This window comes from Cavia porcellus, unplaced genomic scaffold (assembly GCF_034190915.1).
Source record: "Cavia porcellus strain 051 isolate PalLab524CR breed Dunkin Hartley unplaced genomic scaffold, mCavPor4.1 scaffold_23, whole genome shotgun sequence".
Lineage (NCBI taxonomy): Eukaryota > Metazoa > Chordata > Mammalia > Rodentia > Caviidae > Cavia > Cavia porcellus.
This window is the reverse complement of record NW_026947506.1, coordinates 17,846,572-17,864,236: the sequence shown is the minus strand read 5'-3', so window position 1 is coordinate 17,864,236 and position 17,665 is coordinate 17,846,572. Positions and strand designations below refer to the sequence as shown.

The 17,665-nt window shown below is 40.1% G+C and overlaps 2 protein-coding genes and 1 pseudogene across 2 annotated transcripts; 2 read left to right on the top strand and 1 right to left on the bottom strand.

Annotated features, from left to right (window-relative positions):
• The first annotated feature begins 3,411 nt into the window (after positions 1–3,411).
• On the top strand, positions 3,412–4,500 carry LOC100731561 (speckle-type POZ protein-like). Its single transcript, XM_063233681.1, has one exon. It carries the CDS (start codon positions 3,412–3,414, stop codon positions 4,498–4,500), a length of 1,089 nt encoding a protein of 362 aa, XP_063089751.1.
• A 4,531-nt stretch (positions 4,501–9,031) lies between these two features.
• LOC134472281 (speckle-type POZ protein-like) lies at positions 9,032–10,120 on the bottom strand. Its single transcript, XM_063233558.1, has one exon. It carries the CDS (start codon positions 10,118–10,120, stop codon positions 9,032–9,034), a length of 1,089 nt encoding a protein of 362 aa, XP_063089628.1.
• A 3,179-nt stretch (positions 10,121–13,299) lies between these two features.
• On the top strand, positions 13,300–13,646 carry LOC134472347 (macrophage migration inhibitory factor-like; annotated as a pseudogene).
• The last annotated feature ends 4,019 nt before the right edge of the window (positions 13,647–17,665 follow it).

Sequence of the window (17,665 nt, the reverse complement as noted above, 5' to 3'; positions counted from 1 at the left end):
TATCTGTGTGTGTATGTGTATGTGTGTGTGTGTATGTGTATGTGTGTGTGTGTGTGTGTGTGTGTGTAAATGTATCCTAAGTCTTCACACATGAATGTATCCCTATAATTGATATCCTCCACACACAATCCATGAGATAATTATTTCTCTAGTAGAGGCAAAGTGGAAGGAGAGTAGCTGGACACATCCTCCAATAAACATTTTGGTTGTTTTCATAGCATTTTTTCTTCATTCTTTTGTCTTGCTATGCAGGGTCTTGCTATGCAGTTCAGGCTGGCCTTGAACTCACTTTGGAGCCCAGGCTGGGCTCCAATTCATAACAATCCTCCAACCTGAGCCTGGGTAATCCCAAGAGCTGGGATTACATGCTTTAGCCACCATGTCCGGCTTATAGCATTTCTTCTTTATTTAGGACTGAAATTTCAGAATCACTGGCACTTTCTGTTCTTGACAAACTCAGGTAGGATTGTACTTCCACAGAAGTTTCTCCTAAATGGGGATTTCTTCCTAAAAGCATGTTTTGGCCAACAGAATGGAGTGTCCATAGGGTTCAGCCTATTCAATTCCTTTTACTCTTACTTGGAACTTCAAATCCACAAAGATTCCTGCAATGCTGCCTTATATTCTCACATTTCCCTTTGTAGAATTTCTGAGTTTTTGTGATGATATGGGAATTTAATTCCTCTCAAGTCTATCAGAAATCTTTCTGTATTTCTTTCACTCCTTCATGCATAGTTTGATTACTGTTGATTCTTTATATGTCCTTGTGAGAAATGATCTAGCTATATAGTTCTCACTGGTCTTAAATTAGCAAGGATCCTCCAACCTCACCCTCTGGAGTGCTGGGATTAGGGGTGTGTACCACCCCGCCTAGCTGCTGTTGATTCATGAATACTCAAATTTCAGAAACCTGCCTTAACTCTTTAGAAATTAAGCAATAGAAGAAAAAGACCAGTGGCCTTGTTTACAGTCCCAGAAAACAACAGTCTCAGGCAGTAGGATGATGAAAAGTGTAAGGCTTGCTTGGACTACAAGCAAGACACACTTTCAAATTTCAAACAAAGAAATAAATGACAAATAAAAAAGAAATTCAAAAGTAGCAAAAAGTAATCTTTTTTCTGTAGTGATACAAAATACTGGTGGTGTAAGTATTAACTTAATCTGTTAATTTGAGTAAGCATGCCTAACTCCATGGGATTAGACCCACCCTAGGGTGGATACTCGCCTAAGTGGTATAAAAGGGAAGCCAAGAATGAAGAGTTACATCTTTTCCAGAAGAAATCACACCTTTCTCAACTCAGATCCAAGCCTTCAACAGGATTCTCTGTGTCTTCAGCCTGACAACAGACTTTTTGTGTCTCCCATATGTGACTCTGCATGCAGTTTTGGTAAGTTATTCTTCGAACTTTTTGCAGATTTGATTACATTGCACTAAATCTGTTTATTTAGAGAGCACTGCCTGTCACAGGTAGGGATAATTTAGGTAGTTTACATTGGTCTGTATCATAGTATCTTAGATTTACATCAACAAGGAGCCCTTGTGGAAGCAGCACTATTTCATTTTAATTCATCTTCATGGCATTACTATTAGAAAGCAATAAGAATACTGACTGGACATGCTTAAGGGCAGTCAGACAGTGGGTGAGCTCCAAGATTGGCATGATGTCATTAAGGACAGTTTTCTGTCACTTGTCCTGAAAAATATTTCTCCCTTGTCATGGGCAAGCTTCTCTTCCATGAGGCTCAGTTTTTCTTCAGCTGTTGATCTTCCCTAGTGGTGGCAGGCCTGTGTCAGCCAGCCAAAGGGCATGAGTAAATGACTCCTCTAGAAGGCTTGATGTGCATACTGCTTATGAGAATAGGGAACCCAGGTCCCTCTGTCAGTGACTTTGCTTGATTCCAGGTACGCTATTTGTTCCCAGTTGCAACTATATGAATCAAATGGGATGGATTGGGGAAGTTACTCAGATTAGCCTGGCTGCTCTCATGTAGGAGAGGAGGACAAAGGATTGATAAACCAGGAGAATACTGAAGAGGATTGTACCAGTTATTTGGGATCAAAGAGGGAGCAAAGGAGAGCAAGTGAGTGGGATAGACATCTGCTGGCCAAATCACAGCCTCCTAATGCCAGAGCAGGGACAATAGAGAGAGGTACAGCATTTTTTCTCTTATCCTGAGGAAGGTTTTTAACCCATCAAATTCCAAAATTCTGTGTGAAGTACAATACAGTGTCATAGGCCAAAAGCGGAGACGAGGAAAGGTGTTTCATTTGGCCCATGTAAAAATGGCTTCAGAGCCACAGTTTCTTTGAAGTACACTCTAGTTACCCATCAAACTCATGGACTGTTTCAGAATGTTAATAGTAATGGGAAGGTGTTAGTGATACATTTGACCAAGACGCACACTAGCATGGTCTTATAATCCCAGCATTCTTGGGGATTTACGTAGGAGGTCTCTGAAAAGTGCACCCCAAATTTGGAAGCCTAGTGAATTAATTAGACTGAATCTCAACACCATAAAATGAATAAAAGGACAAGACATGTAATTCAGTGGGCAGTCTCTATGCTCAATCTCCAGTAGTAAAAAACAAAACAAGATGCACTGTGTCATAGAATGTCATCAGAAGGTAGATTTTTAATAATGTAATTTGCTGCTTGTAGGACTAAATTTTGCTGTGGAGTTCCAGCTCTACTCAATGCTTAGTGATTCTCATGCCACAGTCATCTGAGTGGTAAAATTATATGCATATATGGTGGTGTAAGTACTAACTGAATGTGTTAATTTGATTAAAGCATGCCTAACTCAAATGGATTTAAATAGCATAGGAATACCCCCTCTAGGGTGGATCCCCACCTTTTATACCACTTAGGCGAGTATCCACCCTAGGGTGGGTCTAATCCCATGGAGTTAGGCATGCTTACTCAAATTAACAGATTAAGTTAATACTTAAACCACCAGTATTTTGTCTCACTACAGAAAAAAGATTACTTTTTGCTACTTTTGAATTTCTTTTTTATTTGTCATTTATTTCTTTGTTTGAAATTTGAAAGTGTGTCTTGCTTGTAGTCCTTTGCATAAAAGGAAGCAAAAAAGAAAGGGTTACATCTGTTGCAGAAGAACTCAAACTGTACTCAAAAAAATATTGAAAAGGGTATTTCTTTAGTGAACTGTTTTTTAAAGGAATCAAGACAGGACTGAATAGTGACTAATTATTAAGTAAATCTTGGTAAATGTAAGTCTGATTAATTAATTTTTTAAATCTACACATCAGGCGATCTAGTTTGTGACTGCCATATCTCACTGCTTGTCTTGGATCTGCTGAATGGAGTGACAAGTCTACAGTCTGGTGAAGAAAGAAAACCTGGGAGACCTTCTTTCACTTTCACACTGGTGCTGTCAGGAATTCAAGAAATGTCCAGTGGGCCAGTAGCTGAGAACCAGCATGCCACAGAGATCAAAGTAGTGAAATTCTCCTACATGTGGACCATCAGTAACTTTAGCTTTTCCCTAAAGGAAATAGGTAGTGCCATTGAAAGTTCAACCTTTTCATCTGAAGCAAATGATAACCTGAAATGGTGCTTACGAGTATATCCAAAAGGGATCAATGAAGAAAGCAAAGATTACCTGTCCCTATGTCTGGCACTGATCAGCTGCCCAATGAGAGAAGCTTGGGCAAAGTTCACATTTTATATTGTGAATGATAAAGGACAGAACACCAAAGGTCTATCGAGTCAAGAAATTCAGAGATTTGATCCAGGCACAGAATGGGGATTCAGAAAATTCATCCTTAGAGATTTTCTTTTGGATGCAACCAATGGGCTACTCCCTGATGACAAGCTGACCCTCTTCTGTGAGGTGAAAGTGACACAAGACACTACCGACAGTTTTAGCCTGAATAACAAGAATATAGTGAAGGCTTGTGAGAATTGGTTAGCAAGTGATCTAGCAGGGCTGTGGAAGAATTCCCTGTTGGCAGACTGTTGCTTCTTTGTGGCTGGCCAGGAATTCCAGGCTCACAAAGCCATCTTAGCAGCTCGTTCTCCAGTTTTCAAGGCCATGTTTCAACATGAAATGCAGGAGAGCAAAAACAATCGAGTTGAAATCAGTGATATGGAACCTGAAGTTTTCAAGGAAATAATGTTCTTCATGTACACTGGAAAGGCACCAGACCTTGGCAGAATGGCACCTGATCTGCTGGCAGCTGCAGACAGGTACGGCCTGGGGTGCCTGAAGCTCATGTGTGAGAAACACCTCTGCTGCAATCTCTCTGTGAAGAATGTCATCAAAATCCTCATCTTGGCTGACTTCCACAGTGCACATCAGTTGAAAGTTTGTGCAGTGGATTTCATCAACTTGCATATTTCTGACATCCTAGAGACTGAGGAGTGGAAGTCCTTAGTGGTGTCACACCCTCATTTGGTGGCTGAAGCCTACCAGTCTCTGGCTTCCATGCATTGTGCTTTCCTGGGACCCCCATATAAGCGTGTAAGGCTGTCCTAATATCCAACCTGTCCATTTATCTCCCACAAACAGGGGTCACAGTGGTTACCACTGAGCCTTTGCTAGAGAGGACAATCTTTGGAGTGTTCACACTTCTTCAAGGAAACACTGAATTTTGTTTGTTCCTAGGAATAGATGGCACCATTTTTCAATTTTAATAATGAGGAGATAGGAACTTAAAATTTAGGAGAGTAACTTTTGAAAAGTCTTCAGAATGTAAGTTAGAGGTAATCAGAATTCTGGCTTTTACAATATAATGCATGCTAATTTTTGCAGTGTTGATCCCAAAGTAAAAATCAAAGGATTCAGCAGCAAAACAGACACACCTAGGGGTAGATCTGCCATAAGAAATTAGGATGTTTGTCTCTTCCTTCATTTTTTTTTTCGTGAATAAAGTTTAATCCTTCTTTATGCAGTTGTGTGAGTTCTTTTCCTTTTTGTACATTGAATAGTAAAAGTCTGGGGAAATTTGAGAATGGCCAGATGACTTGAAGCCCACCCATGTGCTGGACATCCCAGATTTATATTCGCACTAAGCAACTTCAGGAATGGGAGAAGAACAACACCCAGAACTTGAACATTTGGACGAAAGGAATTACCTGTGAAGCATCTTTTTGCTCCTTTGTGTATGACAGAGGGACATTGGCATTCATTCTAGGCACTGGCCTGCACATACCAGCAGTGATAGTGCAAGAACTGTCTGCCTCTGAAGGAGCATACCAATCATCAGGTTCCTGGGCCAAAGAGAGGGAAAAGTGTTCCATTTTAAGAAAAATGAAAAGTTAGAGAAAAAATAATAGAGACAATTTGTGTATTACACAAGAATTCATGTTTGGGGAGCAAATTTTAATCCTTTCAACTTTGCCAATATAAAGGTGCTAGTAAACATGCCTCCTTGTTGTACAAAATCCAAAGGAGTCGTTACACTGTTAACAGTTATTGCTTGCAAGAACACAATATACATTCTTTTCCTATCTTAAAAATGAGGGATGGGCGATAAAAGAGGCATTAGGAGTTTTATGTGGAAGATGATTGTTTTGACAATTTTACCTTTAACAACAATCACTGTTGGTGGTGTTTTGGAACCACTCTGGACATTTCAATTTCATGGGCATTTAAGGACACATGAGAGTAGAACCTCACTTGTCTTCAACAGGTGCATAGTGATATAAAAATGTGTAGCCCTCAATTATACATCAACTTTAATGGCACTCTATGAAAATGCAAATGTGAGATAGCAACTTGTATAAATTCTAAAGAGGCAGGAGGCTCTCCCTGAGGCTCTTCTGCTCTACACTTCCCCATGCTGCCTGCACTTGTTGGTTTCATACACCCGTGTGTTCTTCAACATTGCAACCTCACTCACAGAAATCTGTCTTTCTTGAGGGCTCCAGCAACAAGATAACAGTGATGAATGCTAAAGAGCATTTCACTCATTTGTCTTCACAAGGTCTATGGTCCTTAAATATTGTCAGAAAAGTTTTTGAAGCATTTTGATGAATTTATTTCTCTTACATTCCCTTCTCCCTTTTCTTTAAAACCAGAAAATGCAAAGGAAAGCGACTGAGAGGAAAAATAAACATTTACTATTAAATGCTTTTTAAAAATATTAAGATTCATCAGCTGTCCATAACAAACTAGCTGCCTGTGTTGGAGCTATCGCAGTATCTTCTCATTAACCACACCTCCTACAAAGCAGAACATTCAAATATAAAGTGTTTTGTTCTTGGAAATATAAATTATTGCTATTTTTAAAATAAATCTGCATATTAAAATCAGGGTTCCATCTCTACCTCAAATTAACTAACAAAGAAATAACTGACATAGTGAAAATTCCACTTGTTGAAAGAAATGAAGCAGAGTGTATTAGAGCCTACAATTGTGCAGGACCAGTGCCACACTCTGAGACTCCTAGAGTGCAAGTATATGTCACAGTAACTTAATGTCAAATGATTTTGGAGAGATAGAAATTAAAAATGAAGCACAAATACACACAAATAGTTTTAATTGCAAAGATAAATGAAGCCATGCAAGGTCTGCAGTTTAGGTGGCTGGAGGCAGGATCATTGTGATCTAAGGTCTAGTCTAGCTCTCTGGCAAGAGAGGGAGGTCAGCTCTTAAGAATTTGCAAGTGGTCTTGGGGATGCATAATCGACTCCTTAGGCTGGTGTCACTCTTTAAGAATCTTTTTGACTGAAAAGTGGTTTGCACCCAGGAAAGAATTGTCTCCCTATATCACAATCCCAGTCACATAAATTTATGTGTTTTAAACAATAGCAAAAGATTCTAGTGAAAATGCCACTGTTTGATTTCTCATGCTATAAAAACTAGTTGATGGCAGAAGACCAACAAGCGTTTCTCATCAATTTTCAGTCCTTTTAAGGAAACAAGGTCCAACTGCACTTGGCAAGACTGAACTCACCTCACCAGCCTATCTGTGTCATCCAAAGATGCCTGGGTACCATCCTTTTACCTTTAACAACAATCATTGTTGGTGTGGTTTTGGAACCACCCTGGACATTTAAATTTCATGGGCCTTTAAGGACACATGTGAGTAGCACCCCAGTTGTTTTCAACAGGTCCATAGTGATATAAAAATAAAGTAATATAAAAATACAAGACATTCGGGTAAATATTTCAACACTTAGATGACTAAAGCAAACAGATTAACAAAGTTTCCAGGTGGCAGTACAGTTGGACACAGTGAAGCTGAGGGACCCACTCCCCTTCCTTCATTCTACTATAAACACAAATATCTTGATTATCAATATGTAAGTTAACTGGGACAGTGAATCATTGAAATTAATGAGAGATGGTGGGGGATGCCAGGAGAATTAGACGGTTCTCACCATAGTGGGCGGCACCTTCAGGCAGAGGGATCTGGCCACCAGAGAAGGCAGTTGTAGTACGGCTGTCTGAACACTATGGAGGGCACCTGAGTGTGATTCCTAAAGTACATGAAGCCTGAATCATTGAGGTTCCTTCTCCTTCTCCTCCTCCATTTTACTGTCTACATTCTGTCAATTCCTGTTGATCTCATCTTTTGGTCTCAAAAGACACAGTAATATTATTTTTATGAGATGTAGTTCATGTAAAAACACAAACACAGAGTAAAATTCTTTTTCAGTATTACTCACTGTTATCCTGCTTGTGGGGGCCTAGAGATATTTATGTGAGTCAGTTTGCAAGGTGTAAGAACACACATGTGTATGTAACCAGCAACAGCAGGAAGCATCGGGAAGTGTAGAGCAGGAGAGTCAGAGGGAGAGCCTCCTGCCTCTTAGTATTTATACAGGTTGTGACCTCACATTTACATTCTCATAGAGTGCCATTAAAGTGAATGTGTAATTCATGGTTACACAATTTTATTTCACTGTTCACTTTTAAACACAACTGGGGCCATACTCTCACGTGTCCTTATATGTCACTGAGTTTAAAACCCTCACAGTGGTTCCAAAGCAACACCAATAGTGATTTTTGTTAAAGATAAAATACTCAGAACACTCACCTACCAGATAAAATCTCCAAATAATTCTTTATTTCTCCATGCCTCACTTTTAAGATAGGAAAACAGTGTATACTCTGTTCTTGCAAGCAGTAACTGTTAACAGTGTGAGGACTCTCTTAAATCTTGTACAATGAGAAGGCATGTTTACCAGCATGTTTGTATTAGTATAGTTGGAAGGACTAAAATTTGCTTAGCTGAACATGCATTCTTGTGCAATGCACAAACTGACCCTGTAATCATTTTTTTCTTTTCTTTTTTCTTAATATTCAGCAATTTCCCCTCCTTTTGCTCCAGGAACCTGATTGCTCTGATTCTTCAGAGGTAGGCAGTTCCATGCACTCTCACTCCTGGCATGTGCAGTCTACTGCTTAGAATGCATGCCAGGATCTCTCACTCATGGCCAAGGGAGCAAAGAGATGCATCACAGGCAATTCCTTTGGTGTAAATGTCCAAGTCCTGGATATTTTTCTTCTCCCATTCCCTAAATTGCTTAGTGCCAACTTAAATCTGGGATGTCCAGTCCAACGGGACGCCTCGAGTTACCTGGCCACCCTCAAACTTTCCAGATTTTAATTCTGTGGTGTATAAAGAAGAAACATTCAAACAACTGTGTAAAGTAAGATTAAATTTTATTTACAGAAAAAAATACCAGAGGAGGAGGCCATTGTCCTACCATCTAAGGGCAGCTCTAAACAATGGGTGTGTCTGTTTATCTGATGAACGCTTTGATTTTACTTTGAGATCAACATTGCAGCAATCATGGTGCACCATATTGTAAAAGTCAGGTTTGCAATTGCTTCTAAGTTACACTATAAGGACTTTGTAAAAGTTACTCTTATAAATTCTAAAGGTCCTATCTCCTTGTTATGAAAATTGAAAAGCGGTACTATCTATCCTTAGAGAAGCACAATTCATTGTTTCCTTGTAGAAGTGTGCAAGCTCCAAAGATTGTCCTCTCTATGAAAGGTTCAGTGGCAACCACTGTCACCACTGTTTTGGGAAAATAAACAGACAGGTGGGATCTTAGGATAGCCTAACACGCTTGTATGGGGGCCCCAGGACAGCACAATGGATGTAAGCCAGAGACTGGTAGGCTTCAGCCACCAAGTGAGGGTGTGACACCACCATGGATTTCCACTTGTCAGTCCTCAGGATTTCAGAAATGTGCGAGTTGATGAAATCCACTGCACAAACTTTCAACTGATAGGCACTATGCATGTCAGCCAAGATGAGGATTTCCAAAACATTCACCACAGAGAGGTTGCAACAGAGGTGTTTCTCACACATGAGCTTCAGGCGCTCCAGGCCATACCTGTCTGCAGCTGCCAGCAGATCAGGTGCCATTCGGTCGAGTTTTGGTGCCTTTCCAGTGTACATGAAGAACATTATTTCCTTGAAAACTTCAGGCTCCATATCACTGATTTCAACTTGACTGTTTTTGCTCTCCTGCATTTCATGTACAAACATGGCCCTGAAAACTGGAGAGCGAGCCGCTAAGATGGCTTTATGAGCCTGGAATTCTTGGCCACCCACACACAAGCAACAGTCTGCCAATAGGGAATTCTTCCACAGCCCTCCTAGATCACTTGCTAAACAACCTTCACAAGCCTTCACCATATGCTTATTATTTTGGCTAAAACTGTCAGTGGAGTCTAGTGACACATTCACCTCACAAAAGAGGGTCAGCTTGTCATCAGGGAGTAGTCCATTGGTTGGATCTAAAAGAAAATCTCTAAGGATGAATTTTCTGATTCCCAGTTTTGTCCCTGTATCAAATCTACGAACTTCTTTACTCGACAGACCTTTGGCTTTGTGTCCTTTATCATTCACAATGTAAAATGTGAATTTTGCCCAAGCTTCTCTCATTGGGCAGCTGATCAGTGCGAGACACAGGGACAGGTATTCTTTGCTTTCTTCATTGATCCCTTTTGGATACACTCGTAAGCGCCATTTCAGTTCACCATTTTCTTCAGGTGAAAAGGTTGAACTTTCAATGGCACTACCTATTTCCTTTAGGGAAAAGCTAAAGTTACTGATGGTCCATAGGTAGGAGCATTTCACTACTTCAATCTCTGTGGTGTACTGGTTCTCAGCTACTGGCCCTTTCGACATTTCTTGAACTCCTGACATCAATCAAGTGAAATGAAAGCCAGGTTTTCCAAGTGATAGGACAAAGATCCCTTTTTTCAGCAGATGGTAGAAATGTTACTCCTGTCAGCAGATCCAAGACAAGCAGGGAGATATGGCAGTCACAAAGTTGAGAGCCTAAAACGTAGATTTAAAAAACTAATTAGTGAAAGTTACTTTTACCAAGATTTTCTAATTAATTAGTCACTACTCTGTAGTGTCTTGATTACTGTAAGAAATAGCTCACAGAAGAAATCCCCTTTTAAAAATTTTTGTAGTGATATATGTGTGTAATTTTAACACTTAGATGCCTAAAATCACAAAGCATGGAGCGGAGCTGGAACTCCACAGCAAAACTGAGTCCTATATGCATCAGATACTGTATTTAAAAATGTGCTTTTTGGTTACATTCTATGACAAAGTGCATTTTGTTTTTTAGATTTTTACTACTGGAAATTGAGTCAAGAGACTTCTCTTTGAGTTACATGTCTTGTCCTTGTATTTATTTTGGGGTGGAGATTTGGTCTAATTAACTCACTACACTTCCATATTAGGGGTGAATTTTCCAGTGTCCTCCTACTTAAGTACCCAAACATTCTGGGATTACAGAAGTGCATTAGCATGCCTGTATGGCCAACTCTTTCTCTAACAACACATTCCCACCACTATTAGCATTCTGAAGCAGTCCAAGGATTTGACACCTTAAGCACAATGTACTTCAAAGAAACTGTGCTCTCAGAGGTAAGTGTTATATGGGCCTGATTAAACACCTTTCTTCATCTCCACATTCAGCCTATGCACTGCATTGTACTTCACACAGAATTTTGAATTTGATGGGTTAAAATCCTTGCTGAGGATGAGACAGAAAATGTTGTCTACCTTTCTCCATTATCCCTGCTCTGGCCATAGGAGGCTTCGATGTGGCCAGCACATGTCTATGCCACTCCCTTGCTCTCCTTTTCTCTCTCTTGCATCCCAATTGACTGAGACAATACTCTTCAGTATCCTCCTGGGTTATCAAACCACCATTATATTCTCCTACATAAGAGCAGCCAGGCTAATCTGGGTAATTTCCACACTCCATCCACTTTGGTTGATACAGTTGCAACTGAGAACAAATAGAGCACCTGGAAACAATCAAAGTCACCCAGCGAGGGAACTGGGTTCCTTATTCTCATAAGCAGTATGCACATAAAGTGTTCTAGAGGATTCCCTCATTTGAGCCCTTTGCCTAGCTGACACAGGCCTGTCACCACCATGGAAGACCAGCAGCTGAAAAACAATTGAGCCTAAGGGAAGAGAAGCTTGCCCATGAAAAGGGAAAAATGTTTTTCAGGAGAATGACAGAAAACTGTCCTTCATGACATGATGCCAATCTTGGAGCTACCCACTGTATTAATGCCGAGGGTTGTCCAATAGTATCCATGTTGTTTTCTAACAGAAATGCTGTGAAGATGAAATAAAATGAAATAGTGCTGCTCCTACAAGGGCTCATTGATTATTAGTTTTTTCTAATACAATTTAATTCTGGGATACTATTTCATAGACCCCTATGTACACAGATTAAAATATCCCTCCCTCTGCCAGGCAGTGCTCTCTAGATAAACAGATTTAGTGCAAAGTAAACAAATCTGCAAGACATTCCAAGACTGACTTACAGATCCTGCATGCAGAGTCACATATGAGAGAGATGAAAAGGTTGTTGGCAGGCTGGAGACACAAAGAACCCAGTTGAAATCCTGGAGATGTGCTGAGTTGTATGTGAGTTCTTCTCAAACTGCTGTGACCCTTCATTCTTGATGCTCCTTTTATGCCACTTATATGAGAATCCACCCTAGGGTGGGTATTCCTTTGCTATTCAAATCCAATTGAAGTAAGCATGCTTAACTCACATTAAAAGATTAAATTAATGCTTAACACCACCAGCCTTTTGTCTCCTTACAGAAAAAATATTTCTTTTTTATTTATCATGTATTTCTTTATTTGAAATTCGAAAGTGTTTTGCTTATATTTCAAGCAAGCCTTATACTTTCCATTATCCTACTGCTTGAGGCTGTTGTGTCCTGGGATTGTAAAGAAGGCCACTATGCCTTTTTCTTCTATTTCCTAATTTCTAAAGAGGTAGGGCTAGTTTCTGAAATTTGAGTATTCAAGAATCAACAGCACCGGGGTGTGGTGGTACACTCCTCTAATCCCAGCACTCCAGACACTGAGGTAGGAGGATCACTGCTATTTTAAAACCAGTGTGAACAACATAGACCCTGTCTCAGAGTAATCAAACTGCAGGAAGGACTGAATGAAGCAAGAAAGATTTCTGATAACCTTGAAAGGAATAAAACTGCCATACCATCACAAAAACTCAGAAATTCTCCCAAGAAAAATGTGAGAATAACAGGCAACACTGCAGGAAGCTTTGTGAATTGGAAGTCCCAAGTAAGAGCAAAAGGAATTGAGTACTCTGAACACTCAATTCTGGTGGCTAAAACATGCTGGTAGGAAGAAATTCCCATTTGGAAGAAACTTCTGGAGAAGATTTTGAGCTGGTCAGGAACAGAAAGCACCAAGGGATCAGAATTCACAGTCTAAATAAAGAAGAAATGCTATGAAATAAACCAAAGGATGTACTGTAGGGTGAGTCTAGTTCGTCTTGTTCTACTTTGCCTCTAGTAGAGTAATAATTATGTGAGGGACTGGGTATGTGGGATATCACGGTTAGCTTACATTCTTGTACATGTGTGAAGACTTGGGACCATTTATACACACACACACACACACACACAGATATTCAAACACTTCATTTCTACTGAACAAGATAAAGCAAGTAGATCATACACTTCAATGTAATGCAGTGTTATTATGATGATAAACAAGAGTGTGAAATAGAAATAAGTCACTGCGAATTGGAGGCACACCAAAGTTACACATATGGAGATAAAAAGTATATTTTTAATAACGTACCTTAAATATGTAGTAGTATATCAGCTAGAAAAATCTCTAAGCATAATTTTGAAAATATCACAGTAACTACTTAAAGATCCAGAAAACTTAACAATTTCTAAGTACTTTAAGAATACTATCGCAGCAGTCATGTAGCTCAGGTTCCTGCATAGGGGCCGGGTGTGCAGTCTTTCTCTTCTGCCCTCGTCCAGCGTCTTTCACCCAACATGCCTATGTTCATCTTGAATATCAACATGCCCCGCAGTCCGTGTCTGAGAGGTTCCTCTCCGAACTCACGCAGCAGCTTGAGCAGGCCACCGGCAAGCCCACCCAGTACATCACAGTGCATGTGCTCCCAGACCAGCTCATGACCTTCACGGGCTCATGGAAGCCCTGCTTGTTCTGCAGCCCGCACAGCATCGGCAAGATAGGTTAAGTGCGGAATTGCTCCTACAGCAAGCTGCTGTGTGGTTTGTTGTCCTAGTGCCTGCACATCAGTCGCAATAGGGTTTATATCAACCATTGTGACATGAAAGCTGTCAATGTGGGCTGGAACAGCTCCACCTTCGCTTGAGGCCATTTCTGCCTGAATTCACCTACACCAATCACTCCAGAGTCCCACAGTGATTTGTAACCCTCTTTCCCAAGGGACACCCCAGCCATTTCAAGACAAATAAATGGTTTGTTGACCAAAAAGAAAAGAATATCATCCTTTCAAGCTGCTTTTATTTTGGAGAGGAAAGTGTTGGGGATTTAATTGTGGCCTTTCATGCCAATTTAGACTGTTTAGTTTGAAACAAATTCTTGCTAAGTTTTGGGGTTTCTTAGGCTTAATCAGATTTTTTAGCAAACCCATTTCAGTCTGCCAGGGTGCTGAGATACTTAGGTACATCTAAATAGAAGTTATAAAATGAATAACATCCACACAGCATTTTTACCTGCCATTGCCACTTCAAGTACCTTTGGAGTGACTGGTCATACAACTCGTGTGCCAGTTAATCCACATCGTCAATTTGATGAGATTAAGAGTCTCCTGTCTTGGGGATTATACTCCTCAGTGGATTCTTCCTTGGATGTTCATAGCTGAATGTGCTTTTAAGAGTTGGGGAACCACGAAGCTGAGTTGTTGTGGCTGTGCCTGGAGTGGGGGAGAATCTCTTGCTGCTGTTCATCTTTTCTTCTTTCTTTGTTGCCATGAAAAGAACAAACTTGATCTACCAGGAAGTTTTCCACAATGTTTCTGTCTTGGAGCCATCCAAACTCTGAGGATACAAACCCAATTACAACTCTCCTACTTTAGGTTATATGTGTCCAGTATGTTTGTCTCAACAAGGGAAATGCTCAGCAATTTGTACACCTGCCTGAACTTATTGCAGATTGCCATGCTGTGGTTATGGTTTGGATTCTTTTTATTTTTTTTATTTTTGTACCAGAGATCAAATTGATAAGTTTCATTTTCAGGGAACATGGTTCATAGTGTAGTAGTGATAAAGTAATGTAACTTTAAGAGGTAGAACCTTCTAGAAGTTAATGAAAATATTAGAGCACTACAATCAGAGATAGAGAAAGTCTGGCTGACTCAGAGGAGCAGATGAAGCTGAAAATGGATCACATGTGGTGCCAAAGAAATGATAGTATGAAGAACAGTGACTTACTGAGTCAAGTCACAGGGATAACTGCTCTAATCTCAAGATCACTGGGTGCCTGAGACAAATGATGTGAATAAGTTCATAGATGGAGAGGTTTCACATGATACTGAGTCTCCCAACGGTATTTATAAATGTGCTGCATCCCATGGAATTTGGCTTCTTCCTGTTCCTTCTCTCTCCCTCCAGTTTTCTCCTCCATCAAGAAAGAGGGCTCCAAATGGTCTCAGGTTTCTGTACTGTGACTCTTGTCCTTTTTCCCCATGCTCACAACATTTGTATTCTAAAAGTTGAAAGTTGCAACTCACAGGCCTGTTGTGCTGGCTATTGTGGTTTCCTCCTGCAATCCCAGCACTGGGGGAGAGGCTGAGTTGGGGGAATTCTTGTGAGTTCAAAACCAGCCTGGGCTACAAAGTGAGCTCAAGGCCAGTCTGAACTGCATAGCTAGACCCCTTCTCAAAAATGACAAAAACAAGCAACTCACAGGTGTGGGTCACATTTCATGAGATTAGATTAGTCTCCACAAGAATGAGTCATCATTCTTCAGCCTAACCCAGGCCATGAATAATTCAGTCACATTAACTATTTATATACCACCTATATTACTAAGTTTCCTACGGTGAACCTCTCAAGGAATGTCCAGATAACTGGCTCCCAGTTGCTTAGGGGTGAGGGGGAGAAAATGTGATGTTTGTTTCTCAGCCTGCATTCTGGCAGGCTCACAGCTGATCATGGTGGGGGGAGAGGTTGCTTGGATTCCCAATGCTACCAGCATGGCACAGGTTCCAGTAAATGCCAGTTGAACTCAGTATAGTTACTACTTCCAAACATTGGGTCCAAGACATGAACTGGGTGAGGAGGAGATCTAAGACTTCTGAGCAAGCAACATATATGTTTTCTTTCTCTAGACTTTAGGTCTAGAGATATACTGTGTCAATATTCATGGTTTGTACCTGTCCAAAATCCATTTCCCTTGTTCCTCACACAGTTTGCTCAGAAGTTTACCCAGAAGAGCAATCTTTCCTTCTCAGCCCACCTATTTCTCATAGAGCCTTGACTGTACTCCCTTCATATTACCTCCCTGCAACTGGCATTCACCCACATGTGCTCCTGAGGGAAACCCTAAAGGTTGACTGATTAGAATCTCTTACCTGCTTTTCTCATTACCACAGGAAACATAAATACAGTGTGGCCTACTCAGCACAGCAGCGTGCAGTTATTCCTATCCCCAATCCAGGGCTCCCATCTTCTGTCAGAGTGGAGGAAGATGATAGGCCAGAGAACTCCCCATAAGGACCACCATGTGAATCATGTTCCCCTATGTATATGGAGAAAAAGTCGAAAAAAAAATAAAAACCGGCTTCCAGAAATTCCTCACAGGGTAGACAATGGACCCATAGCCCAGTAAGTTCTCTATCAGAGATGTCATCAACAAATCTTCCTCATGTTCTCAATGATTCTTCACTCCCCGTAGATCAGACCCTATAACTTCAAGTCTAGTGCACCTTATTTACTTCAAGAAAATCAACATTTTAATATCATATTATAGATATACAAAAAAAAGCAAATGGAATATCAGAAATTCATCTTGTTTCCTGTAGTCTCTTCTCATTATGTAAGCGTAAATTTGTGACCTCCCCAAACTAACTCTAAGTTTTTCTTTTGGGAAAAGGCTACCACAGTGGAAATGTCTTACTGAAAAGAAATTGAAATTAAACCTAAAATATTCTAAAATGAATAGTATGTTTTGTGTCTGAATATTCCTCCAAAATCTCATGCAGTCATGAAAGCAGGCTTCTAGATTTTGTGAATGACTCATGGTCCAAAGCTGGGATTTTAGGTGTGAGTGCTAGACCCAATTAGGTGTGACCTCCAAGCAAAATATGGAACAAGTAGAGTATTCTTTCTGTGCTCCACTCATTTAGCTCTTGTTTTTTTTTTTTTTTTGTTTTCTGCTGCCATGAAATGTTGCTCTTTGCCTTGTACTATGCTACCTTGGAGTCAGTTGAATACAGAGTGAAATGTCCACAAAATGAGATATAATAAACTTTTCCTTCTTTGACTTTAGATATTGGATGTCTTGTCTCATCTATGGGAGAAAATAAACAAGACTACTTTTGGTATCAGAAGAGTTGGTTTCTTGCTATGGATATACCTGAACATGCAGTTCAAAAGCCTTTGGGAATATCAGCGCAAATCGCTTAGACTGTTCTATGTGAGAGATTTCTTTTTTAAAACTTTGATTTTCACAAGACAGGGTCTTGCCTTGTAGTGCCAGCTGTATGCAGACAGTTAGCAATTCTCCTGCCTCCATTTTCTCAGGGCTGAGATTACAGGCATACACCACCACACCCAGCAGAAAGGAGATTTCATAGATTACCTATCCCTTCCAGTGATCAATAATGTCATGTAATTGACTGATATACTATAAATCTTAGTAAATATATTTCTAAAGTATTATTTTAATCTGTTAGGCTCTCTACTTCACAACTCCTATGTCATCCTCCTTGTGCCAGATTTCCTGATTGAAAGAAAATTTGTACCAACAGGTGAAGAGAGAAATTTTTTGTTCTGTCACTTGGGAAACTTAGTTTCACTTTCACCCTGACTGGTGATGTCAAGTGTTCCAGATGCTCCAGCCCCAGAAAAAATGTTGAATGCACCAGAAACTGACTGGCACTGCACCACAAAATTTAAAATAATGAAATTGTTCTACCTATGGACCATCTGTAACTTTAGTTTTGCCTAAAGGAAATGGACAAATACATTCAAACTCCAACCTTTTCATCTGAAGCAAATGATAAACTAAAATGTTGCTTATGAGTATACCCACAAGGGATTGATGAAGAAAGCAAAGATTACCTGTCACTATACCTGATATTGCTCAGATGTTCAAAGAGGAAATTTCATGCAAAATTCATCTTTTACATTCTGAATGCCAAAGGAG